This window comes from Anabas testudineus, chromosome 6 (assembly GCF_900324465.2).
Source record: "Anabas testudineus chromosome 6, fAnaTes1.2, whole genome shotgun sequence".
Lineage (NCBI taxonomy): Eukaryota > Metazoa > Chordata > Actinopteri > Anabantiformes > Anabantidae > Anabas > Anabas testudineus.
Window position 1 is genome coordinate 13,327,696 of NC_046615.1, and position 27,987 is coordinate 13,355,682.

Below are 27,987 nucleotides of genomic sequence, written 5' to 3' on the forward strand. Positions count from 1 at the left end.
TGGACTTCTGTTCTTATCAGTTCATCTGTGAGTCCAAGTGAGCGTTTGTGCAAGATGTGATTAAATTCTTAAGATAATGCATTGATGAGAACGAGACAAACCAGAGGTCAAAGTGACCTTGACCTTTGAGCGATGGCCCAGGGCTGAACCGATTCTTTGAGTAACTTAAATAACTCCATTACTAAAAATTCTCTATGCAAACTCTTTTTTTCTGGAAGCTTTGTTTAATTTATATATTTAGCAAGAATGATTATTATTACTGCACTACACACTGCACTGTGACGTGTATTTTAAAAAAATGGAGTAAAGACAGTGGTGGTCAAAGAGAAGAGCGAAAGTGTCCAAAGTCTGGGATCATATCAAGGTGAAAAAAATGAAAACTCTTCACAGTGTGAAACTGAACTATACCACAGGAGCATAATGTCTAGGCTTCAGCATCTCAGCAGAAAATACCCAGTTCATAGAGCTAAACCTGCACAAGGTCATTAAAGTAATTATTTAATGTAAACCAGGTGTATTCACATGAATAACATTTATTAAATGTTGGCTTAATCAACGTTAAGCAGCTCTTGAAATAAAGATGAGAATGAAATCAGAAAAAAGCAATGAAAATAAAGACACCTTCTTCTTTTTAGCTAGCAAAGTTTTATCACATCTAATAATAATAATAATAACAGATAATGTAGCTGGCTGGCAGCAATTAGGAGCTTGGATATGTGGACGGATTGTTGGCGCTAAATCCTTTTTCTCAATTTCACTTTGCATTCAACAAAAAATAACAGGTGCTGGCTGAAAAAGTGTGCTGTGCGTCTGAATGGGACGGTAAACTTAATAATATAATAAACAGCCTACAGCTTTGGTGGGTTTTAAAGTCAATAACAACATGTCTTGATGGTTTACTAGTGCACTTTAACAAAGCAAAATTATCTCTTATCACAGTACTTGATTAATTGGTGGAATAATCTATTGAATAATCAATAGGACATATATATATTAATAATAATAAAACAACTGACAGCTGCAGCCCCAGAATAAAAATCTAAACATCAGTGAGTCCAACTGGACATTTGGCCCAGATGTAATGAAATCCTTTCATGGCAGGCCTGAGTTATCATAAATTACCCCAAGGCTTTCGTGAAATATCTCAATTACAAGAATGTGAGTGACTGATGGACAACCGGAAAACACATTCCATTTTCATATACTTACACTGAACGCCCTCCATTTTACCATTATGTTTCTACTAGGTAGCAGGCTAAAAAACATCCCTAAGAATGAGGCTACTGAGGACATCGTCTTCCTGTGAACCTTAGCCTGTTTATCAACTGGTGAGTCACATATACTGTGCATGTATATTAAATTGTACATTAAAACACTGCCCTCAGTTGTTTCTCAACCTTTTTGGATGCAGATCAGGTTTTGTTGCATAAAACTCGCAAAAACCTTTTTGAATTAGAAATTTGGATGAATTAAGGTAATTGTTCCTATGCTGTAATACATATTTAGTTTATTATCCAATAGAGACTGAGACTCTATATAACCTCTTGGTAAAAAAAATTAAAAGATGCTCTAAACTTAACATCCTTACTACTAATTTTCATTCCATTTACCGTGCTGCTGGACAACAAATAAATAAAATTTACCTGCACTCTGTTGAAGGTACACATAAGCGTAGTCGTTCATTGCATGATCTTTCATATTGACCCACACAATTATTATGGTTTGTCACATACATCTTTGCTAGGGTAGAACTGGAAGGTCAGTGTTTTCAATTACAGATTGCATTGCTGATAACCAGTATCAGATTCTTGATCATGACATCACTGGTGCCAGTGGACAGAGTTAACCTCCTGCAGGCCACACAAGCTAAAGCACAGATCTAGAGCTAAACACAGTTCCTACCTCAGTGACAATCACATGAATCTAATCAGTGAGAGAATACAATTGCTCAAAAACATAAAATCAACATATTACCGCTCCATTGTTTGCTTCTGCAGAGATCACTAGTTCCACTGTGAGAGAATAAAGGCGTATAAAGTACCACTTAATTTTACAGGTTTGCTGTCTATGTCCTAATAAAAGTTTTCTGTTAGGAAGTATATGGCTTAGTAATAATTATAAGCAACAGGGGCAAAGTTCTAAAACAGCTGTTTTATTTTAGCTCATTTAATTGTGTTGAGTTTAGTATTGACCTTGAAATTAATTTCCATAAAAGAAATAGCTTGATTTAAATGCCAGTGAATATTTATTACTTGGTTACTGGAATATTTATTCTTTATTTATGCTCAATTGTGTATTTGTAGATATTTCACAGTTTGCATGTTCAGCTCACCTGCTAAATCTCTGAAGTTGTCCTAACTCACACATTAGAAATAACAAGTCACTGGCTAAGTGAACCAACTAATCATCTTAAATGTATCAACAATAATACTACAAAAAGTTATTGTTGTTTCCGGGAAACATTTAGAAACTCAAGTTTGACAGTGTGGACCTGTAAAATAAAGTGCGCAGAACATACTTTTGTATCAGCCAACATTATATTATAGTATATTAACGCACTAATCCTTTGTAAAAAGTGCCTGATATTTTAACCAATCTTTTTTATTAAGTGTGTTTAAAGGAAAACTGATCATGTACGTTCTATTTTTTATTCTGTTATTAAAACTGTAAAAGAGGATGGCTCTAAATGTGGAGCTACAAGAATACGTGGAGATTTTGGGAACTACTGCTCCATCACCTGACTCCATCACCTCAAAAGCTATTTTCAATTCCTCGAGTCTTGTTGTCGCCATCAGGTAGCCAGGCGAGCTTGCTGCTGTATCTTCATATTTAATGTATATGACAGTGGTATCAATCTTTTTTATCCAAATCTCAGCAAGAAAGCAAATGTATATATTTTATAAAATGTCAGACTATTCTTTAAAATACTGAATTCTGGTCAGTTATGCATTTTGATAAATGTAAAGCTCTAAGGAATTTGTCATAATAACCTTATTTTTGCTGAGCAATATGATTATTGTCACTGTAAAATATTGTAATGTGACAGAAATTCAAATTTAATAGATGGATAGATAGATAGATAGATAGATAGATAGATAGATAGATAGATAGATAGATAGATAGATAGACATCAAATGTCGCATATTATTATTGTGGTCCAAATAGTTGGCCCACAGAAACCAAGATTATTATTAATTATGAAATATGATTATTAAAACAGTCGACTAACAAACTGGTTGCCGTCTTTAATCATTTCAAATGACTTATGCAACATAATCAGTACAAGCCACATGTGCTGTATCCTTTATTTCCGGCATAAACACACTGTGCATCGATAATGGTAGTAATAACAGCGTTCTGGCAGACTCGTTGGTGATGAGTGAAGTGAAGTAAAACACAGGGAGGTCAAATTATGTAGTCAATTCAAAAGGTCAAATCTTTTTAGCGCTCGGTTTGACATAATATGAACGGTTTCAAATAAGTGTTTCTGTACACAGTGTATGGTTTTCTTGCTCTTTGTGTTTCTTCTTATGATCGAAAACAAGGGATTCGCTCTGTCTAATTTGGTGTGAATGTTCATTTAACGCAAATCCAAACAGCTTAGGCTTTTGTATTTGCCAGTTTCGACTGTAATTATCGATTTTCAAACCCATTTTGGCCAATTCCAAATAAACCTTTTCCTTTCCAGTATATTGCTCCCCTCATTTTCTTCTTAGAATGTATTTCCACTGAAATGTTCCTGTCTTTCAGAGGCTTCAGTGATTTTTTTGTTTTCCTTTTTTTTTTTTTTTTTTTTGCTATGCTTTTCTCTCTCCTGCTTTATGCTCCTTTTGCTCTGTATCTTTTTCTGTCTCCCCTCCCTCTCTCTGTCCTTCTTTCTCTCCTTTCTTTTTTTTTTTTTCTTTGGCTGCTTTTCATTCTGTTTTCTTTCATTGTTTTTCTTTTCTTTCTCGCCTAGGGACCCCTTTTTTTCTGTTCCTCTATTCAGGTTTTCTTTATTCTCTTTTCTGAATAGTTGTGGTACTTTAAGGGGAAGGGGAAGGCGAGGGAGAGGGGAGGGAGGTTAGTTTCAGTCAAAGCTGCAGAACAAAACTTCCTCCCACACCACATGCAGTGTCTCTTGGAATGAGTTTGTCACTGACTTGAAGACACACTCCCCCTCCTATGTATACCACCACGGATGACAACCCTACAGCGAATTGGTATAAAGCCAGCAGACATATACATGTTCTATAGTGACAATTGTCCTCTTTAATATCAATGGGATATGTTGTGAAGAGCCTCTGTGTCCCAGGGTCTGTTTGTTGTTAAGCAGTGTTACTTCAGTGTGCAGTATCACATGGTGACACATGATGTGGTGGTGCGCTAAACCAACCACAGCTTTGTGTGAATACGATTATCTCCCAACAGAGGTGCGTAGAGGGAGGCATCTGTGCTTCACAAGAACATCTTCATCACTGCAGAGAAATGACAGGCTACCTTACAGGAGGCAGCCCCATGTTGAGGAGCACTGCCTCCTCAACGGCTTCGGTCTCAGTGGGACTCCACTCTGATAAGTACAGGTGCAGTCCACTCCTAAATCAAGAATAATAAACGAATGTGTTTATATACAGTAGCTGCTGCTGATATGGAAATCAGTAAATAATGTGGGAAAGAGGAAAGAAAATCCATTACTGCACTTCTGAAAGACAAAACCACGGCAGCCAGTTAATCTCAAGATATCATGACATAAATCATTCCTCTTTCTTTATGATAGTGAAAGACTACAGCCTCCTGCACCTATGGTTTCCATCTCACAGTCACACACACACACACACACACACACACATTCTGCCCAAGACAATTTAATGCATGACTCAATGGCATTGAAAGTGGGTTGGATAAATTGGAAATGATTAAAAATGCAGAATTGACAGGGAAACCGATAAAACTTTCTCTCTATAAGTAAGAACCAAAAACCAGCATGATGGAATGGCAGGCTTGAAGGGGAGAGAAAGGTGAAAGACAGATGAAAGTGAAAAGAGATAAAAGCCGGAGTGAGGAGGGTGTGGGATAAAGCAGGAGGAAGGGAGGCAGAGATGAAAGCAAAATGAGAAAGATAAGAACAGAGTGAGAGAGACAGAGAGGGAAACGGAGGAAGAGATAGATAGTGTACAGAGCAGAGAGAGAGGTAACCATGGAAACAGGAGGAAGGTACAAAAGAAGAGATAGACAAAGGGTTTGATTTAAAAGAATGAAACTTGGACGAAAGAAAAGTAATTCCGACTGAAATTTGTTACCGGGAGGTGGAGGAATAATACAAAGGAGTGACGGCCATACAGGGACAGTGGCTGTGTCCCCGCTGTCTGCTGCAGCCAGTTTGAATGTGGTCGCCTCTAACCAGCATATAAGGCACTCCAGAGACCTCTAGTGTTAATAGGCTTCTGTGGTTCATTGTGGGCCTCACCTTGAGTAAATCTGGGGCCATTTCACTATGTAGGACACTTGCAAGATTGTCAAAAAGGTGCGTTTTCTGTACGTACGTACGTACGCGCGCGCGTGTGTGTGTGTGTGTGTGTGTGTGTCGTGCAACGATTTCTGTCAGGGAGAATCTGGCGAGACCCTACAGTATATTTTATAAGCATACTTCCATGAATCACATAGCAGGAAGAGACTTCAGAGCGACTAAAATAGGATAAAGTACCTTGGTGAAATTCCTCTCCCACCTTACTGCAATGAAAAACTGCATTCCTGATAAGGAGATATGAGTTCTCCATGGTCCGACATTGTGTTTGCTGACTTATTGAATGAACTTGAGGTGCATGTTGAATGCTGCACTGTTGACTATGCCTTGCCGTTGAATAAATGCAACGTGCCCATATATTAGGATTCATATTTGTATATCTATATAGAGTTACAGACAGACAGAGGGTTTTTATTCTGTGGTTTTTGAGTCTCTTGTGGCTATCCCTCTTTCTCCCTTCCCCCTCTCTGTTTTTCTCTCCTCTCTGTCTTTCTCTTTCGTCCTCTGTCTCTGTTTCTCTCACTCGCTCCCCCTCCCTCTTTCTCTTGATCTCTCTCTCCTCCTCTCTCTTGCTCTCCCATGCCCCCCTCTTTTCTCGCTCTCTTATGCTCTCTCTCCCTTCTCTTTTTCTTTCCTTCCATAGCTCTCTGTCTCACTCCCTCGCCCCCCTCTCTGTTCCTTTTATATCCTCCTTGCTGAATGCTCTTCTCCTCTCCTCCCTCAACTCTGTCTTTTCTCCTTTATATTCAATCTTTTTTTTTTTCAAGCTCTCCCCACACTCCTTTCTCCAATGTTGTCTCCAAGCAGAGCTATTTCATTGCTAATATTCTGTCTTTCCATTTAGTACCCCCACTACAAAATGGGGAGAGTAATCTTTTATTTAGGGTTTTTCGCTCTGGCCATCTCTGCATCCTGTCTTGTGGTTTGTCTAAAAAATATATTTTTTTCTCTTCTCTCTTTTGGTGAATTTAAGACTTGATTTGTTTAAATTTTACAGTACACAAAACGGGAAAAAACAAGCAAACAAGGATGACATCAATACTGAATCAGAAATTCAGAATATGCTGCATATTCTTGTTTATCTGCTTGAAGTTGCAAGTGATTCACCTATAGTCTGCCTTGTGTAATCATGTGTGCCTCACATTTAAAGTTGCTCTCCTTCACAGCAGTGAGTGAGGCAATACTGATAAAGACTGGAGCTTTTGTTTTTCTTTTTTCACTTTATATTCTCTGTTTGTGTGTCCAGCGTGTTCTTACTGACCTTAATGGAAGAAGCTGGAGGCGTGTAACTAGGGTGTGGCTGCTTTTATACACTTTTGCTATATCCCATCTGCATTGCCTAGATTCAAGCTGTGTACTTGTCTGTTTTGTGCCTATGAAAAAGCCGGCTGTGTTTTTTTTTTTTTTTTTTTTGTTAAAGCTTAATTACAGTAGCTAATCATGCTTGAGACTTACCATTATATCAGCATGCCATGCAGAGGTGAGTCTGATCTGGCACTGGAAATAACAGAAGGTGTGTGGGCTTGTTGCCTGAGACATGGGTCTGAGAGGAATGGTCGGCTGAAACATCAACATCAGTCCAATAACTCAAAGTTCAGAACACAGAGCAAACTGATTCCTCTCTTCTCTTTCTCGTTGTTGAGCATGAGAAAACCCTCACCTGAACGCCGTAGCTATAACAACCCTAACCTACACAGCTTCCAGTTTGCCTGACAGTGAAAGGATGCTGAATTATAGCCATCACCCAGCACAGCATCTCACACACACACACACACACAGTCAGAGCAAACTCAGGCTGCAGCCTGTCACTGGGCTGGATGAAGAAACAACACTGACAACGTGAGCTCGCTGTAACCTACAGCAAGAGGAGCGGGGTGTGTATAGGAAACGAACCCACGGCTGAACGTCTCCGGTAGATTGTCGTTTTCATTTGTCAGAGTGTGTTCTCACATTTGTTCTAAGAAAGACGAAAGAAAAGAAAGGAAACGGGGAGTTGTCATCAACGAGTCCTCTGCAGTTTTATGATTCATTGAGCTTTTCGCTGGGGTAAACCAGACAGCTGATATCTGAATACTTACTACACCCCCCTGCCGCCTCTCTTTTCCCTCTTTCTCCCTCTCTCACACCGTATCTCTCTGACTTGCTCTCTTCCTCTTGTAGGAAAAAAAAAAAGTTATAACTTTGACCTATATCACAGAGGATGTGACACTACACTGCGCGGTTGTCCACCTATAGATAAACAACACAGAAGCAGGCCGAGCTTCTTTTTTTTTTTTTTTTTGTAAATGGACAAGTAGCTGTATGGTGGAAAAACAGTATAAGTCACACGGACACCCCTGTCAGAAGTGTGTTGTTTCAGGGCTGTGGGGAACTGAAAGTGTGTTGATGTGTGCGTGTACGTCCCTGATCTCAGACATCAGACAAATGTGCACACGCAACCACGCACAAACACACATTTCAAATCCCAGTTGAGGGTTAGTACACTTGAGAGCAGGGCAATGGCTTACTTCCCTTTCCTTACTCTCCCTCTCTCTATCTGTGTGTGTGTGTGTGTGTGTGTGTCTCACATGAACACAGGAACCTGTAGAAATCTTTAAAAAAAAAAAAAAAAAACTGAATGAAATGTTACACTTATTATCCATTGTTGCCCATTTCCACTATGGTTTTCACAGCCCTGTTCGCTAACATGTTCCCAAAGTAAACGGACAAGTGAGCAGGTTTTGCTGTATATGAAGATTCAGGTCTGGAAAGGAGCCAGCGTATTTCTTCCCCAAACTTTTGTTGTCTGTGTCTTTTTCATTTTCCCCATAGGCTAGTTCTGTGTTGTTTTATGTACGTGTCCCTTGTTGTTTCTTCCATGTGGTTTCTTTGTCTTTCAGCCTCTTATCTCTTTGTTTCTTCTCTTGCTCTCCTTCTATTTTTTCTCCCATTCTCTCCCTCGACTTCCTGCTATCTCTCCCCCTCACTCACACCCTCACTCAATCTCTTTCTCTTTCTCTCTCCCCCCCCCCCTCTCCCATCCCTCCCTCCCTCACGCTCAGTCTCATTCCCTATCTCTCGCTCTCCCCCTCCCCTCCCTCCCCTCCCTCCACTCCCCTTTCTCTCTATCTTTCTCATTCTCGCAGCACTCCCAGCCGCTGATGATTGATCAAGGTTTTCAAGGTTTGCCCTTTCCTGTTATTTAGTAGGAAATGTTTATGCACAGTCCTCAGCCTTACAGTCACAACTGGCATGTGTCCACACAGTGGTAGTCGCTCTCGCCTGCACCTATACATACACATCTAAAAAAAAAAAAAAAAAAAACAGAACGCACTTTTTCTATTTTATTTTTTGGTCCTCCCTGTGTTTACTAGTTAAAAGGTACGATAAGCTGCGCTATAACAGAATACCTGTCTAATTATCAGGATCATCTCCAGCGCTGACTACTTAAGCCCACAACCTGTACTTAGCCCGCAGGTACTCTGCCGCACTGTTTCTCAACACCGCCTGAAAGAAATCTGGAAGTTCAATAGTTAATGTCTTCTCTTGCTGTTTTTCCTTTTCCTCACTCTCTCCGTCTCTCTATCTCCTTTCCTCTCTCCGTTCCCTTTGCTCTCACCCCCCCTCCCTCCTCCTCTTCTTCTTCATTTTGCGCCCCCCTCTCCTCCTCCTCTTCCTCCTCCTCCTCTTTTCTCTTGCTGATGGACTCTTCTTTTTTCACACTCCACCATTCCCCCTTTTTTTTTTCTTCTCTCCTTTTCTCTCTCCTTCTTTCCTCCCCCCCCCCCTCCACCTCCACCACCACCACTCCTCGCTCTTTTCTTTCATTGCATTTTCTTTCAACCCTCTCTCTATCTCTCTTCCCCTCCCCACCCTCCACCCCCCCCCCACACACACATACACTCCACCGCTCCCCCTCCCCTCTTTCTTTTCTCTCTCTTATATTCTTTCTTACTCTTTCTTTTGCCACATCCTTTCTTATGCCTCAGCCCCCCCCCCCCCCCACCTCCCTCCCTTCACTCACCACCCCCCCTCCTGTCTCTCCTTTCCCTTCTTCCTCCTTTTTGCTGCATTCTCTTCTTCCCTCCCCCACCCCGGTTCTCTTTCCTCTCTCCCTTTTTCTTTCTGTCTCTCTCCCCCCCCCCCCCCCCCCCTCACCCTCCTCCTCTTCTTCCTCCACTCTGCTTCACTCCCCCTCCCTGCTTCTTTCTTCCTTATTCTTTCTCCCCCACGTCTGTCTCCCTCCCTCCCTCTCTCCTAACTGCTTTTCTCTCCTTTCTTTCTCCTTTTCTTTTCTTTTGTCACTCATTTTTTTTCTCGTGAATTTCTCAGACAGTATACTTTAGGCTGTCTCAATAGTTAATTAGTTTGAATCTAGAAATAATGGCAGCAAACTACACGGTCTCTGGAAAGTTGAAAATTTTAGCATTTCTCAGACATTATCTGTCTGACTGTTGTGCTACTGACAGACGCACCTCCACCCATAGTCTCTCTGAGTGTTTGTGTGTGTAGGGAAGTGTGTACGTGCCTCTATGTGTGCCTGCATACATACATACATATATATAAATATATATATAAACATGTTTGTGCATGCATAAATTCACATATATCTGAGTGTGCACACAGAGAGAAACTACTGATTAGTTGTTGTTTTTTTTTTAAATAATTGCTCGTGCGTTTGAGCACAATCTCATAGAAAAAAGGAAATGCAAAGTATTAAAGTGTGATCAAGAAAAGATAGAGCCTGTGTCCCTGTGTGCCTTAAAGAGAAATGTGTGTTGAAGGGTCATGCTGAATTGTATGTAGTGAGAAAGGGAGATAAGATGTGTGTGTGTGTGTGTGTGTGTGTGTGTTTGTAAGAGAAAAGAAGAGAGAAAGAGAAGTGAGATGGGAAGGAGAGGGTGGGAGGAAGAGAAAGAAATGGGGTGATGCTGTGTGTGTCTGTCTCTGTGTGTGTGTGTGTGTGTGTGTGTGTGTGTGTGTGTGTGTGGTGGGGTGGAGGGCTGGTGGAGGGGGGCAGGCACAGTCAGTTCTGATAACAGCAACAGTAGGAGGAGGATGAGCCGTGGGACCGCCCCACTCTCCCACAGATATAAATAGGAGGTGGATTTTTTTACTCCACTCATTTCTCCTGAAGGATGAGATCCCTGAAACACCTCAAACATCACTCCAGGAACAATGTGGTGAGTTTGTAACCTAAAGATGGAGAAAAATGGGCTGCAGCTAAGCTTTAGGGTGGGTGGTGGTTACTCGTTTTGCAGTTTGTTACTGAGGTATTTACACTCTTGCCTGTGCGCGAGTGTGAGAGGATGGGAAATTACTTTTCACGTTCATACGGGAACTGTGGTGGGAACATCTTTTAAGAGGAAGATAAGAATAAGAGTTATGTTTCTGTGCCGCATGTCTTTTTCCTTTTCCCCCCGCTGCCACTCTAATTGTTTGTCCTTAGGTGTCTTTCAGTTGCAACTTTAAATGTGAAAGTACGGACTCTTGCAATTACTACCCTACCTTCTCTGTCTCCTTGTCATTTGTCTTTTTCTCTTTCATTTTGTCAGCCTTTCATTTTGCTGTGCTTTTTCTTCTCTCCAGCTCCCCCTCCTTCCCTCCCTCCCTCCCTCCTTCCCCTCTTTCTCTCTCACTCACTCACTCTGTCTTTCTGTCTCTCTTCGGCACCCCCCCCCCACCACCACCCAACACACCCCCCCCCCCACCCACCTCCAGCACACCCCCTCCCTCTCCTTTTCCTTTCTCTCTTCCCTCCTCTCACATGCTCACTCAATCTCTCGTTCCCCTTCCCTCCCCTCCCTCTCCTCCCCTCTTTCTTTATCTTTCAGGCCCTCCATCTCATTTCTCTCTCCGTCTCCCTCCCTCCACTCCTCCCCCGCCCACAGCTCTTTCTCCTTCTCTCCATACCTCCCTCCCTCTCTTTTCTCTCACTCACTCACACAACACACACACACACACTTTCAAACACACACCCAGTCTCTTTCCTTTTCTTTCTCACAAACACACAGTCTGTCTCTGTCTGACTACTTTAAAAGCAGTAATTATAAATGACGTGGTTATCAGGGCATCCAGGTCTACTCCCCTCTCCCAACACACACTCAAACACACATGCACACGCACGCACACACACCTTTATTCTTGCTCTATCTCCTTTTCTTTTTCCCCTTTTCTCCATCCACTCTTTTCTTTTCTCTCAGTATTGTGTCAGGAAAAGAAGCAGCTCTTGCTTGTATGGCACTGAGAGAAGACGAGTGTGCAGCCTGAAAAGCAACTAGGGGTCAGAGCTTCTCTCTATACATTTTCCTACCAGTCAGATTCATGCTGAGAAATAACCTGAAACTAACGGCCTGCAATACTCGCTTCTCCTTTACCACAAAGAGCCAGTTTGGTCATACCACAATTTCTTCCCCATAGTTTCACTATTCCGCTTTTACAGGCAGCAGGGTAAACATGTGCATGTGGGTCTGAAACACTTCCGAACCGTACAATTATGTTAGCGAGTCGTATGCATGGGTCTGGAATACAGAATGAGCCCTAAGCTCAATCGAATGTCTGGTATGGATATGAGACTGGCTGCCGGCATATATCATCTTGTTAAGGAAGCCCAGTGTGCCAGGCATTATGAAGTCAGCTACGGCGAGAGTCTCTGTGTGGAGCTGAGGCTCCTCATGAATGGGACAGATAGCTCCAGCGATGAGCTGACTTTGGTCAGCCAGGCTGTCCCGGGACCCCACAGGAAGTGCTGTGGACAGTCCACGGAAGTCAACATCCTGGCTGGACCTGCATCCCTTGTTGTGTTCTTTATTATTCTAAAGCCTGTCAAGGAAGGAAGTGGGGTGCTAACACAGATCTGCCTTATCTCCTCAATCTAATTTTCTGTGGATTCAGAGCAAAGAAACAAGGCGTAGTCCACATGCAGCTTTTACAGAGTAACCCTTAAAAACATTTCTCCTTTCTGCAGTCTTGGGAAAGATAGATTGTGTAGCTTTTGTGTCCTTCTAGAGCATTGAATCTTCAAAACTAAATGACATGATAATTTTAATATTATGGCAACACAAAACATTCTGTGTGCATTAATAAGAGCAACATCATGAGGCTGCAATGGGGAAATTAGGTTATATGAGGAAATATTGTGTAAGGCAGGTTTTGTAACAACGGAAAAAAACACACACAGAGACATATCATTGGTTGTAGTTCTTTTTTTCCCCTGACTTATGTTGTATGTTTTAATGTGTTTTCTTTCAGAAGGAGGAGAGTAGTCGCTTAGTGCGAAGCTACCCCAAGATGACTGAGGGCCAAGTGGATGTGGGCACGCAGACAGAGCCTGTGGTGGTGCTATCTCTGGCTCAGGCAGCCGTTCTTGGCCTCATCTCCCAGAATGAAATCTTTGGGGCCACCATCGCTCCTAACGGTTTTTACACTGGAGAGCCCAGAGAGTGTCCTCCTCCTCCACCTGAGGCAATGGAGTATGAGTACGCTGACCAGCTGATAGGGGCCAACGGGGATTACCTGGCTGAGCCTGCTGGGGAGCCGGAGCCCCAGCCCCACTGCAGTGAAAGAAGACGGCCTGGGCCCCGCGGGAGGACCAAGAGGCCCAGGACTGACGTTGAGTTAGAGAGTCACCCACACAAAGTACCAAGTCCACACGCTCAGATTAAAGGTGAAAGACTTGAGTCTGATACCCCTCCCTCCTGTATCCACATGAACAGCAGGCTTACTCCTGGCAAGTCGGAGGATTCAGTCACCCAACAAGGGTCTCTGAAAGAGGAGCAGGCCTGCGGAAATTGTCCCTCATGTGTGAGAGATACACCCAGGCCACAAACAGACAGACAACCAGAACAGGAACAAGAAGAAACGATTGGCAGAGAAAAAGAGAGGAAGGAAGAAGAGTTGGTGGTAGAGGAGGAAGAAGAGGAGCAGGCATTAAACCTCAAGACAAGTGGAGATAATGGCAGTCCTCTGGAGAACCGCTATTATGAGTCCAATGAGGTGGCCTATGAATCAGCTGACATGTCTCTGCCAGGAGAATACGAGGAGAATGGCCAGGCCATGCTGTGGTCGGACCCAGAGGGCCTCGCTAGGCGAATGCAGATTGACCGACTGGACATCAACGTACAGATTGACGAATCTTACTGCGTCGACGTGGGAGAGGGCCTGAAACGCTGGAAGTGCCGCATGTGTGAAAAATCCTACACATCAAAATACAACCTTGTCACACACATTCTGGGCCATAACGGAATTAAGCCACACGAATGTCTACACTGTGGAAAGCTCTTCAAGCAGCCGAGCCACCTACAGACGCACCTGCTAACCCACCAGGGAACCCGACCTCACAAGTGCACCGTTTGTGAGAAGGCTTTCACGCAGACCAGCCACCTGAAGAGGCACATGCTGCAGCACTCAGATGTTAAGCCCTACAGCTGTCGCTTCTGTGGCCGCGGCTTCGCCTACCCCAGTGAACTGAGGACCCACGAGAACAAGCACGAGAATGGTCAGTGCCACGTCTGCACCCAGTGTGGTCTGGAGTTCCCGACATACGCCCACCTGAAGCGCCACCTGACCAGCCATCAGGGTCCGACCACGTACCAGTGCACCGAGTGCCACAAGTCGTTTGCCTACCGCAGCCAGCTGCAGAACCACCTGATGAAGCACCAGAATGTGCGGCCCTACGTTTGCCCCGAGTGTGGCATGGAGTTTGTCCAGATCCACCATCTCAGACAGCACGCTCTCACTCACAAGGTACTGGCAGCGCACGCCCTCGCACTTAAGGTACTGAAACCCAGTGATGTGCCTTTGTCTACCAGTTTATGTGTTCCAAACAAAACCAAGGCAAGGCCTCGTGCAGCTGCACATCATTAAACCTTTATTTAAAATAGAAATTAGTCATTATTAAGGTGTAAGCACATGAAGGATTTAGAATACCTGTATGAAACCTCATAGAAAAATGAGGGGTTTATTGCACACTTGTATCAGAGCCTTTTTTTTTTTCTAAAACCAGTTGCTTTGTAAACATAGCCTTCAAAGGCCTTGAGATTTTTTTTATGTGTGGCTCAACCCCCACTTGCATGTGTTTTGTGTTGTGTGTTGTTTGCAGAGCTACTTCCCTTTGTGTCTGATGAATCACTCTTGTCTCTCTCCCATTTCATTTTATAGTCTGTTTTATTATATAGGGGGGAAAAAAACATTTCTTTTTGTGGCATTTGTTAAATATTAAAATAAAAGTTAAATAAGTGTTAAAAGTAAAAAAGAAAGTTGATTCTAGCGATTGTTAGACTTTTTCCACTTCATCCTTCAAGACTCTGATGTAATCTACACAAGTTGGATCAAAAGCCATGCAAAAGCCCCTTTCGATTCATTATTGATTTTCCTCTAAACCATATATTTCCTCTATACCAAATTAATTGGAGGGCACTTGTTTTGTTTCCGCAGGGTATGAAAGAATTCAAATGTGATGTCTGCTCCCGAGAGTTCACGCTGTCTGCCAACCTGAAGAGACACATGTTGATCCATGCCAGTGTGAGGCCCTTTCAGTGCCACGTGTGCTTCAAGACTTTTGTCCAGAAGCAGACTCTTAAAACGCACATGATTGTTCACCTGCCAGTCAAGCCTTTCAAATGCAAGGTAGGTGAAACGTTTTTTTACGTCAAGGCAAGGTGGATGCCCTAATGAAAAAGTTGGGGAGGCGTACTGACGGTTGGGCCATTGTCTCGCAGGTGTGTGGGAAGTCGTTCAACAGAATGTACAACCTCCTCGGCCACATGCACCTCCACGCCGGCAGCAAGCCCTTCAAGTGCCCTTACTGCACCAGCAAGTTCAACCTGAAGGGCAACCTCAGCCGACACATGAAGGTCAAACACGGCATTATGGACACCTCAATAGATGGACAAGGTAAGTCAGATCCATGAGCTGTCCTCGACTACCCTCCACTCTGAAACAGATGCCGCTACTTGCTGACATTTGCTGATGGGCCGTGTGCGGCAAATTTCAAAGTGGGTCTGCTTGGTGGGCTTCATGTCACATTATTGTCACTCAGTCTGTGCCTAATGCACTTTGACTTAGCATGTACTGTAATCTAGTGGCCAAGTGTTTTGATGTTTCTGTCACTCCCTCCCTGTGTGTTTAGTAAATATAGCAGTGCCTGGATTAGACATGCCTGTCTCTATCAGTGGAGACTGATACCGAGACAGGAGAGGAGGGGCAATCTATTGGCTGCCCCCAGTGAGCCCACGTGTCTGCAGGAAGGGTGTAGATGTGTGGTGTAAAGGACATACTGCCGCCTTACGTTTGCATGTTCTCCTCTTTCTTCAGAACCTCCGCAGGACACAGAAGGCCAGGAGGACTACGAGGAGGAGAGCTTTGAATTCAGCGAGCGAGAAAACCGGGCGAACAACAACAACACACCAGACGTTGCTAAACTATCTCAAATGGAGTACTACAGCACCTATGGGAAGGGCGCAGGGCGCTTCAGCACTGCATGAATTATTAAAATTGCCACAAATTGAATATAAGTGTGAGCTAATGAAAACTGGATTGTTTTTTTATTTGACTTTTTTTTTTGTTTGGTGTTAAAGGCATAATGCTTGGGTTGTTCTTCAAGGGCACGGAGAAGCCCAGCAAACTGCACATTCATATGCACTGGAATCACTGGTAATGCTACAAGATTTGGAAAAGTATACTTTTTACCTAATGACATATTTTTCATCTCTGAAAAACTGCAGATCTACTGAATAGATATATTATATTTGAGAAAAGCGGACTGTCTAACACAGCAGCATTTAGGTAAAAATAAAAATGATATCTATACAAATGCGTATATGTTGTCAGTTGCTTTAAAAGAAGAAAAGGATCTGAACCTAATTTGAAAAGCACATTTTTAGCTACGAGCATAAAAGCTATGGCAACATTATTCTGCACTTACTCATTCAGACAATCCCAGTATCTCAGTCTGCTGGGATAAACTAATGTGAAGGGTTAAAGACGGGAACAAGTGTTCCTACTCATTTCACTTGCCAAAGCTTATCAAGTTGCAGAGGTTAATAATTCACTTAGATTTATACTGTGATAAATTAAATTTGATGTCTGCAAAATGACTTATAATGCCATTGGATTTGCAATCTGTGTTTAATTGTATATTACTGTACAGAATGTATCAGGCCTGCTGTATGTTGGCTGGTACTTTAATCAGTGCGTTGCACTGAGGGCCACTGTGTCTACTTTAGATTTCTGCATTAACAAACATCACTCTGTATTGATTCTAGTCTATGAATGTAATTGTTTCTGTGGAATGTTTTAAGACGCTAATGAAAAGTAAATCAAAGGACCCTTTTTAATGGTAGGACCCCTTTACCAAAGAATTGGATCAAACCTCGCAGCTACAGCCACCGTCCGTCTCTTTTTCTTGCTGTTGTGTTGTGCTAGGACATTGGATTTCTTTGGGTCCAGTCACAAACCTCATGAAATTGCATTCAGGTTTCCCTCCCACCCATCTGCAGATCTCTTCAAAAGATTTCCACAGAGAACAGTGTGTCGTACAGCTTCTCTTTCAACAAACCTCCCCATTTTCTCCCACCCAGGCCTTCACCTGACCAGACTGCAGCATTTTTCAAAAGCAATGCAAACCCTGCATTTGTATTGCAGTTCTGTTTGTTTTGATTTTTTTTTTTTTTTTTTTTTTTTGAATGGATGAATCTCAACTAGAACTGTCCCCAAAAACTCGGACAGAAATATTAAGTGCCCCAGTGTGTCTGCGAGAGCATGCCATCCATCATGCTGTACACCGGTCTCAAGTGATGAACGACAACCTCCCAACATGTGACAGGGCCATGGACCTTGTGGAAAATGATTTGGGAAATGCTCAATATATTCATTTTCCCAGTGCTTATCTTTTCAGACTTGTAACCTGCAAAACAAGGTATCCATTCGCAATGTTGATATAGCTCATTTAAAATAACATTTTTAAAAAATAATTCTAATTTTTGTGAGATTTTCAGTTTCCGTGTTCACTCCATCACCGTTTGTGATGATACAAAGGGGAAGATGCTCCTCTTCAATGGCTTTCTGTATTGACATTTGTGTGGAGATAAAGTGGGTAGAAATGTATGTTACAATGTTGTGTACCAGACAAACTGTAAAATAATAAATTTATTTACCTTTAAAATGGTTGAGCTTTTGTTTTGTTTTTAAAAAACTAAAAACAAAACTACAAATAGTGGGTCAAACAGGATTTATTGGCAAATATGTTTGACACATGCTTCAGTCCTGCCCAAAGCATTATACAGCATTGAATACAGTACTCCACATTACAAAAATTAAAACCTTGCCAATAATGGTAAAGACAGGGAGCCGTCGGGTGGAGGGACAGCTCTTAGTCGTGTTATAACTACAACACTACATAATCCTATAGACAGTACTTTTTCTGTTCAGACAAAATGCAAGTGAATTTATTGACCTTTAAGTTAAAAATGAGGTACAAAAACACAAGAGTGACATTGCCAACTCCAGGCTAACTTGTATTCTTTCAAGTCCTTCACTTGCCGAGAGCTTTATCCAGATTTGTCTTGATGGCGTCAAGAAAGTCTGTGGTGTTGACGTAGTGCTCATTGAGCTTGACACTGAGAAGGCAAAGACGAGACAGCACAGATCAGAAAATCCGAAAACCACACTTTAGCAAACACATCAGCAATCCAATCAGTATGATTGTTACTATTAGGGTTTATGGAAGTTAGTGTTGATAGTTGATGAGATCCTTATTTTTACTAGAACACTAGATTTATAATATAGTAACTTATAACCTATAAAAGCTGCAAGTGAAACGAGGATTTCATACATAATCTAGACATGTACATTTATGTACAAAAATAAGTTGCTTAACAATACTGTACCTCTACTGGGGCTACTCAACCCTTAAATCAAGGTTTCATAAAGTCTTTGATCTGATGAACAATCATGTAATACGTGGGTTAGTTCTTCATCATTCATGTTTCATGAGGTTATGAATCCTTTAAAATCTCCTGGATTTGATCTGCACCAAAGAATACTAATACACACAGCTCACTTTTCCACCAAACTCCATTAAAGTCATTTAAACTTTTAATTGTATCCTATGCCCAAAAATGGGGGACTGTTTGGGACGAGGTTTTGCTTTCCCAGCCTGTACTACATGCTAACGTGTCAGAATCAGGGTACAGCGAATAGCACCTTGACTTACGTCAGTGTAACTGACTGATGGTTGCGGTTTAGTCGAAGAGAACATTTTCATTCAGAGTTAGAAAACCCTACCAGTGTAGCCACCAAACATTAGTCATTTTTGGCTGCCATTATAGGCTTAATGTCCCAAAACATAAAGATGCTCCATGAACTAAATGGATACATTCTTCAAATTAGGGCTACAACTAATGATTATTACTATTATTGATGACTCTGCAAAAGATCTTCTCGAATCGCTTGGTTTACAAAATGTCAAGGCTATTGTGAAAAATGGTCATTATGATCTTCAAATTTGTGGTTTTGTCCAACGCAACCACAAAGACAATCAATTTACAGTGTCATAAAACAAAGAACAACAACAAATCCCCACAGTCAAAATGCTGAAACAGTTGACATTTTTGCCTGAAAAAGGACTCAATTCAAATATCTGCAGGTTATTTTTCTATTGACTGACTCATTAATGGTTTTGCCTCGGTTCTAACCCTTGTGGACTATAATACATAAGACATAAAAGTTAATTATTTAATACACATGACTGTAATTACTCTGAACATGTTAAATGTATGTCATTATGATCCGTTGTAGGTTATTTCCAGTTTGACTGATGAATCCATAGTAAACTAAGGCTGGTGTCAAACATTAAGTGATAAGATCGATGTGTACATCTTAAATATTTATATCACTAATACATTAAAAGCAGTCACAGCTACATAAATAGCTAAAATATCAAGACAACATAAACTTACTTGGACAGGCCGTGAATGCAGCCAGCAAGGTCCTTGGTCATCGTGCCGCTTTCAACAGTCTCAACACAGACCCTCTCCAGTGTCTGTGCAAACCTGCACATGAACAAATGCATTTAGAAAAAGCCATCTCTTATACAAGGTCAGTATTTTACTACAGTATTATACATTTCCTACTTTATAAGGTCGGGATTGCCATCAAGTTTGCCACGATGTTCCAGGCCTCTGGTCCAAGCAAAGATGCTAGCAATGGGGTTGGTGCTGGTTGGCCTTCCCTGAAGGTCAAATTGAATATAATGTTCAAAATACACCAGTAACTTTATTTTCGGATTATCATGCATTATCATAAACATCAGGTGTTCCCTAAACATACTTGTCTTTCTAATGTTTCACCACGTGGTGGCAGTGTAGCTCCACAAATGTCTTGGTGTTTGCAAGGCCATAATTCAGCTTCACACATTTTCTATTTCATTGCTCAGCTGAACTGCTTTCCAATACAGGACTGTAGAACTGACTGATAGAGACGGATGGTTACAAACCTTCTGGTGCTCACGATAGTGCCTGGTCACAGTGCCGTGGGCAGCCTCAGCCTCAATAGTCTTGCCGTCAGGGCACACAAGAACTGATGTCATCAGTCCCAGAGAGCCGAAACCTAAAACAATGAACAAAATCCTTCATTAATGTGAAGTCTTGCTCACCTGCTCATTCAACTATTAAAGGTTTCAGTATTTTCACATTCATAGACATAACATTTCCGAAAAAGATGCAAACTTCTCACCCTGTGCAAGGATGTCAGACTGAACATCTCCGTCGTAGTTCTTGCAAGCCCACACAAAAGCTCCAGAAGATTTCAGCACTTGAGCGACCATATCGTCGATAAGTCTGTGCTCGTACCAGATCTTCAGTTTGTCAAACTCAGGCTTGTAGTTCCTGTAAGAAACATTATATGTAAACAACCTTAAAAGTGGCTTAATGCATGTGTATGTACAACAGATTAAAATCAAATGTAATATTAGTACAGTGTTGTATGTTGCCTATGACACTGAACAAAACAATATATAGTACAGAAAAAAGGACAAATTAAACACAAACTCACTTTTCAAAGATATCCTGGAAGATGTCCTTAAATCTGCCATCATAGGCTTTAAGAATGGTGTTCTTTGTGCTCATGTACAGGGGCCATTTCTTGGCAATAGCATACTGGAAGCAGCTGTGTGCAAAGCCTGTAATAGACTGTCAAAAGAAAAATGCAAACAGTTGCTGTAGGTTTGTAATCAGTAGAACAGGGGTCAACAACATTGCCCTTGACAGGTTGAAAGTCATCCACTATGAGCTCTGAAGTTAGAGCAAACAGACCTGTGCTGAGAAAGGTAAACAAAACAGTAGCCAAGCAAAGAGGGTCATCTGTATCAGTGACTGCTGTGGCAAAATTCAACAGCACTAAACTCTTCGCACCATATGACACATTGCATGCTTAAGATTTCCATGGAGCTGTAGTTTATTTTGAGTTTGTTTGAATGTCCCGCTGCGTCACATATTATTAGTGCAAAAAAAAATCAGACACCAGGGAATAGTCCCCTATAAACACTACTGAGAGCCACAGAGACGTTTGAGGGACTAACACACTTTCTGTCTTTGTTTCTTTAATGGAGTTTGTTCTCCAGCAATAACCTCTAAACGCACACATGCACTCACCTCGTCTGTGTTGTACATGCCCATTCCACAGCCACCACCAGGAAAGTCATAGACCTCCCATTCCTTTTTTGCACTTCCATCAGCAGGTGAGAAGATCATCTTGAATTTTCCAGGCTGGTTCACAACAAAGTCTGTTGCTCTGTACTGTGGAAGAAGTACTTTATTTGGCTTCATTCATTTAAAACAAAACAGACATCACTCAGGCAAAAACAAACATTAGCATAACAGTATAAGACTGACCTGATCACCAAAAGCATGTCTGCCAATGGTGATGGGCTGTGTCCAGCCTGGAACGAGCCTGGGAATGTTTTTGCAGAGGATTGGCTCACGGAAGACAGTGCCACCCAGGATGTTCCTGATGGTTCCATTGGGGCTCTTCCACATCTTCTTCAGGCTAAACTCTACACATAAAAACACAGATATGTAAATACTTTTGCCAGTTTGCACACTGAAGGACGCTTGTGTAAAACACCCGTGCTTCAATAAATCATTTGGTCCCTCTGAGGATTTTTACTAATTGTAAACATCTTAAAATTTAAAATGCAAGTAAGAATACAGTGAAGTGAATTACTTCTAGGTTTCTTTCATCAGTATCATTCTCAACAAAGGTTGTTTTTGTTCAAGAGCAGTAAATCGTTTGATGTCTGCTTTATGTTGCAATCTACAAAACATTTTTACTTGACAGACAAAAGTCTAAATATCCTCAGAGCACTTTAACATTTTATTTTTATTAGACACACATGACAAAAGTATAATAAACTATCATAATCGTATCATAATACTTATACCACACCTTCCACTCTGGCTTCGTCGGGTGTGATGGTGGCACATTTAACCGCCACGTGGTATTTCTTTGTAGCCAGGGCAGAGTCGATGGTGACCTGGTCATCAGTCTGATCACGATAGGGCAGGCCCAGGTCATAATACTTCAGCTCTACATCAACATTGTTCAGGATGAGCTGAAAGAGAACAAACAAATTAACATGTATAACCTAGTCTTTCCACAAGGGTCTACAGGAGTACACGGTTTTTCTGTCCAGAAAAATTATTTTAAGTCCTTTTTTCCTGAGAGGATAAATTAAACGTTGAATCGGTGCACACCGGGACAATACAAAACATCCATGTCAGAAAACATGCAGGGTTTTTCCTCCCCTCATTATCCTCCACGTTTTCTTCCTGAGCCAAAGCACCATCTGCTCTCTGAAGGCAGTCAGCCAGTGATTGAATGAAACACGACAAAGCCCCTCCTCCACTTAATACGTAAAAGATCTCCACGTAACCCTCCCCTCACATCCACGCGTCAGTCTACGGTATAAAAATAGGCCAGTCAGGCCGTGTGCGCTCGCCCTCACACATGTTTGGGTTCTTAGCAAACAACCTCTGAAAGCCAGTATGTCACCTTCTCTTTGATGAACTCCCAGATGATGCGGGTCATCTCGTCTCCGTCCATCTCCACCACTGGCTGGGCCACTTTGATGCGTTTGTCGGCATCTGTTAAACACATATCAGAAGGTTTCAAGTATATGTGGCTTTTCAGAAGAGATTTAAATATACATTTAACAAAACCAAATACTGGAAATGACAGTGACTGTAAAAAGTTATTGATGATATGTACATGTGGTTTCTTTGATGCAGGTACTTATGATTATTCCCAATATTGATTAACATTTATGTATTGTTTTTTTTCCTATATCATACAGAAAATCTGCAAATTCTCCCCTTTAAGAACTTAATTATCACTCTATTAATAATTATTTACATCCTAAATGACAAACTGATAAAATATATTGACCACATATTTATATATTCTCTTGAGACCCAGAAAGAAAACTTCCTGTTTCTTCCGCATTAAATACTTCTTTTAGGTGAAAACAGCAGGCCACAACCAATGTTTTCATTAACCTTTTTTATTTATTTATTTTATTAAATGTCCTGTGTCTTTCATCCATCATCTTTACCACCATTTTGCAGAGAGGAACAGAGTTTTTTGTAACAACAAAAAATAAATCATTTACAGGTAAAAGTTAGCTTAACAACAGTTTTTGCACCGTTTTGTTTCAGGTGTTCATTGAAAGTGGGAAAAAAAAAAAACTAACTTAAACTTGGACTGAGCTTGTCATGGTTTTGGCACTTTGCAATTCTCATGCTGCACTTTTTTAGTCATGGCAGATCATCAATGATACTTCATGATACAGATTCAGATGAATGAAGACAGTTTTTTGTATTTGACCGACACATGTGACATTTGACACAGACACACTCAGCATAGAAGTCTGTATACAGATTTCCTCTTAATCAGGCTAGTGGTCAGAACACCTATACACAACCTACACAACCAACAAGTAGCTGAAGATGAACAGAAAGACTCCCACAGGGTTGCATAATAATTCGTGGTGCTCAATTTCTAATCTTTACATGTTACTCCTAACCTAAAATGGACCATGTTGGGTTTCATGTTCCTCATGATTTCTATCCTTATTGTCCTTTTCTTCCTCTGAGCTCTCATCCTCATTCTTTATGTCATTTCCGTCTTCCTCATCATCATCCAGATCTGACCCTCCATCCACAATCCTGAGCAATGTTTTCTCTGCGTCTATTATCCCCTGTTACCTGAAGTACCTTGCATTTCATATGAAAACATAGATTTAGTCCCCATGTCCACCACAGAGGACACTGGAAAAAAGTGTTGTATTCAGCAAACAACCTCAAAATATAGCTTAAACGATTATGATTTTAAAAAGATGGAATATTTACTTTTAAACGTACGAACATCTGGATAAATATGAAGACTTACTTTTCTTGGGCCCATTAAAACAAAGTGGCCCGTATAGCAGCCATTAGAAAAAGACAGATCTTCTGTTTCATTGGATAAACTCCAACTAATCAGGTATCACTGGAAAGCCTAGCGTGTCCTCTAAACAGCACCAGGTTTTAACAGCAGGTTTTAGTGTTTCAGATTGTTTTGTCCATTACAGAGGACAAAATGCATTGCTGGGTCTCAAGAGGATATGTATATTTAATAACATATGACTACAGCTTCTTAAATGTTAGGATTTTGCTTCCTTTTAGGGTTCACCTCTGATCTTTCCGGCTGCTACACATACAGTACACAAGACTACACAAAATGTGTTTGAAATATAGAAACACATTGATCAGAGATGAACTTCAGAGATTATCTCAGTCTTGCAAGTTTGCATATTCAAACACTTTTACACAATAACTCGAAGTGTGCTTTATTTTCATGCTACAAGTGTCTTTGAAAGAGCAGTGTCCTGTTATTTTCCACTTGCCTGAATGTAGATTAGTAACCATCTAGTGTCTAATCATATCGGCTTTCACTCTGCTTTGCCAGCAAATAGAAAACTACAGGGGGAGGTAAAGAAGATCAAGTGACTCTAAGACTTGTCAGCCGATGTAATGGTCCACCAAAGCAAAATAAGGTAAAAAAAAAAGTGGAATAATTACACAATCAACACCTCCAACATTTTAAAACATATTTACCATGAAATAAAAAAAAAATCCATGAGGGCCTGTCAAGACATTTGAGCTAGCTGGGATCATGGAGCAGTGGTAGCACCTGTCTAAACAGCCTGTCCTCTGTTCCTCATCCTCAAATGTGACACAGAAGCCTACAGAGATCAAATATTGTACATGGTGTCCAAGAAGACATGAAATCAACCTCACAGCAAAGACAGTGGTGACCTTTATATTACGCAATAGGACGTGGAAAAGAATAACATGAGCATGTGTATCTCACAGGTTTATAATTTTCAGATCAACCAAATACCTTTAAGGACAGCCTATATGTTTAATATCAGTTCCTTTTTTTGTGCATGCATTTCATGTGCCAGTATTTCCTGCTGGTGACCTCTCTTGGTGTTGACCAGCTTTTGTCATGTCAGGGGCATTGGCTGCCCTGACAGAGTAGATCATGTGACAATGGAAACTAATCATTTAGACAGAGGTTTTATCACAGTTTTAGCCACTAAGATGACTGATGTTACACTTTAATGTAATTTGTGTAGATTGTGTCTCCAGAACAGAAATGATGAGCTGATTGATTAGTCAGTAGAAAACTCAACAAACACTGTTTTGATAATGAATTAACATTAAAATATTTTAGGGTTGGACAAACAAGCGATATGAAGATCTAGCCTGGGGCTTTATAAATGTTTGATGGGCAATTTTCAGTATTTTCCAACTAACTTAAGAGTAACTAACTGAAGAAATGATTAATTCACTGTCAGATGAAAATAATCCGTGGCTGTGAGTATTGAAGATGCAAACCAATCAGAAATCAGCTTTTGCAATCACCCATACTGCCGTTGCGGGTAAAGCTGTCAGTAGAAATATTCCCTACGTGGTAACGATGAGGGGAAAATTAATATGTGGAAAGGTGACTGTACAGACTTCTCTATCTGCTGTAGGACCTGTTAAGTCACTGCTGTGGTGCATCATGGGTAAGTCATTAACATCTGCTTGGCGTAATTTCTGGCTGATTCAAGCTAAATCTGCTACAACAGGACTCTACTCTCACAGCGCAGGGGGAGGGGAGCACAGGAGGGAGCCGAGTATGTTACGTAACAGCTGAGTGTATCAGCAAACTGGACGCTGAAGGGTGAAACAGTCATGTGCGCCTGTTCTGACACATCATTTGCAGGTTATGTTGGCATGTTTCTGCAAGACTGATCTCTTGATCATGAACAGTAGCCTGAGAAAAAGTCAGTCAGTAGCATAAACAAAATAAAAAAACTGAAAACAATAACAACTAAGAACAATACCCTCTCCCTGGTGCAGGGTATCAACAACTATTTTTAAAACTGTCTTAAGGGCAAGTAGTGAAAGTCAATCTAAAATCACGTGTGCCAAGATGACTGGGAGAACCTGACTGGCTGTGCGTCCTCTGCAGGCAACTTTCAACCCACACATATGAGCCTTAAACCGCTTCAGTTTTAATCCTATTTAGGAATGGCATTAGGCAGGTTAACAAAATGACAAAAACTAAAGCTGCAGACACGTTTGTAGACATCTGTGTGTGTGGACTGAAAGATTTACATTGTAATATCCACAGCCAACAAAAAAAAAAATAAAAAACTGCATGTTGGACAATGTTATGGGTACTGTGAAAGTTAATTGGCATGTAATTACAGCAAATGGTCCTATCAAGGACAATGCAACCTGAGACTGCAATAAAAAAAAACACAGCAATCAGCTCTGTCAATCTTCCACTCTTGGTCTTAAAAATCCTTTTGTCTGCAACACTGGAGCCCATTGTACACCTATCTGCTGGAGTTCACCACATGCTTTAACAGGATGAGTGGTTTTATCTACCTGATAGCACAAACTGAGTTTATTATCATTCACCACAGAAAGCTTGGTGCTCTACACAGCTCACATTACACATTAATAAAATCACACCAGGAGCCAAAGTGCCCTTCAAATGACCCACTGCTATGTAAACACTAACTAGAGGCATGGAGACCTGTAACTACAACACCAGAGCATAAAGCTGCAAACTCCTGCTATGAAATGCTGGATGTCTGCAGAGACCACGTGATAAATGTGGATTTAAAAAAAAAAACAACAACACATTTTCATTGAACTCTTGGGGCTGATCCATCATTTATACGCATTTAGAGCCTAAATAAAAGCATGTTGCGTTCACAGCTTTTGCAGCCGAATGTCACAAAGTGGTTAAATGTGCAGCAGCAGCAGCAGCAGCAGCAGAGAGGATTTAACCCCGATGGAAACATGATGTAGGACATGCAGAGCACTGGCAGCCATTGCTCGCAATAACGGAGCCTCGTATGCGGGAGCTGACCTTGGCAAAAGTTTTCCAAGTGGCGCCGTCGCACTGCAAAAACACGATGACAGGAGAACAGCTGATCGGTTTCGATTTAACCCTCTGATTTGACCTGTCATTGCCAACCTGAGCTGCGTTTTTGCACAAGTGGCGATCGCTGATATTTCCGCTCCGGCAGCTCAAAATGGAAGAAGATGCATTTGATTCATCCGCTGCCAGGTTTTTAGCATTTTCCCCTCGAGTCATTGCTCATTTCGAGGGAGGAGTCGTTAGCAGCTTATTAAACGATTAACCTGTCGTGGCTTTAATTCGTGCCCACATATCTGCACACTGTCACCAACTGTTTCTCAAACTTTGGCTGGGGGGGGGGAGACAAAGAGGACGCTCTCCCCGGATGACCAGCCCGCTGCGTCGACCCTCATCTACCTCCACGTTTATTGCCTCCTCATTATCTAAATAAGCTGCACTCGAGCGGCCATAAAATAGCTATTAATAGCTAGGGAAGCGTTCAGATATCCAGACATGTCGTCCCCAGAGTGAGGAGCCCATTAAAGCGATTAATAGCATCACTGTTAGCTAGTAGCACTAGCTAGCATAGCTGCGTTAGCTCGGCGCTACCGGCTTCTGGATGTTGCCCCCCCCTGTAGTCGCTCTGTAGCGGGGTCGGTGCAGCATTAGCATGCTAAACGTAGCCCGGGCTCCAATAAAAACAGATATATTAACCACACAGATATGTCAGACAGCAGCTAACACCGTGGTGCTGAGGACGACCTCCGTTATCTCGCGTCACTCACAGTTTCTTTGTTGTAAAGTCTGGCAATTTGCAGCCGGAGCGAGCACCGCGGGGTTCCTGGAGAAAGCGGCGCCGGCCGACCTCGAAAGAGAGCTGAGGACTTTCAGATATCCAGCCATGTCTCTGCGGCCCGATTCACTGTGCGGTTAACACTCGACGAAAGTCAGAGCAAAGAGGGGGCAAGCGGCTCCGAGGCTCCCTGCGATATAGTCAGCGGGATGAGCAGCAGCAGCAGGACCGCCCACCTCCCCCCCTCCCC

The 27,987-nt window shown here is 41.7% G+C and overlaps 2 protein-coding genes across 3 annotated transcripts; one reads left to right on the plus strand and one right to left on the minus strand.

The window, feature by feature from the left end:
• Positions 1–10,580: 10,580 nt before the first annotated feature.
• On the plus strand, positions 10,581–17,181 carry znf710a (zinc finger protein 710a). Of its 2 annotated transcripts, none has more exons than XM_026365129.1 (5): positions 10,581–10,665; positions 12,734–14,257; positions 14,918–15,109; positions 15,202–15,376; positions 15,797–17,181. In XM_026365129.1, the coding sequence occupies exons 1-5, from the start codon at positions 10,621–10,623 to the stop codon at positions 15,964–15,966; spliced, it is 2,106 nt and encodes a 701-aa protein (XP_026220914.1). In that variant the 5' UTR covers positions 10,581–10,620; the 3' UTR covers positions 15,967–17,181. The 2 variants fall into 2 exon arrangements, with proteins under 2 accessions (XP_026220914.1, XP_026220915.1); XM_026365130.1 differs by having other exon boundaries at positions 12,734–14,227.
• Positions 17,182–17,694: 513 nt separating this feature from the next.
• On the minus strand, positions 17,695–27,942 carry idh2 (isocitrate dehydrogenase (NADP(+)) 2). The gene is made up of 11 exons (XM_026365131.1): positions 27,730–27,942; positions 22,532–22,623; positions 21,926–22,091; positions 21,373–21,533; positions 21,133–21,276; positions 20,534–20,670; positions 20,216–20,367; positions 19,977–20,089; positions 19,615–19,712; positions 19,441–19,533; positions 17,695–18,099 (listed from the first exon to the last, which is right to left on the minus strand). Exons 1-11 carry the CDS (start codon positions 27,845–27,847, stop codon positions 18,015–18,017), a joined length of 1,359 nt encoding a protein of 452 aa, XP_026220916.1. The 5' UTR covers positions 27,848–27,942; the 3' UTR covers positions 17,695–18,014.
• Between the last annotated feature and the right edge of the window lie 45 nt (positions 27,943–27,987).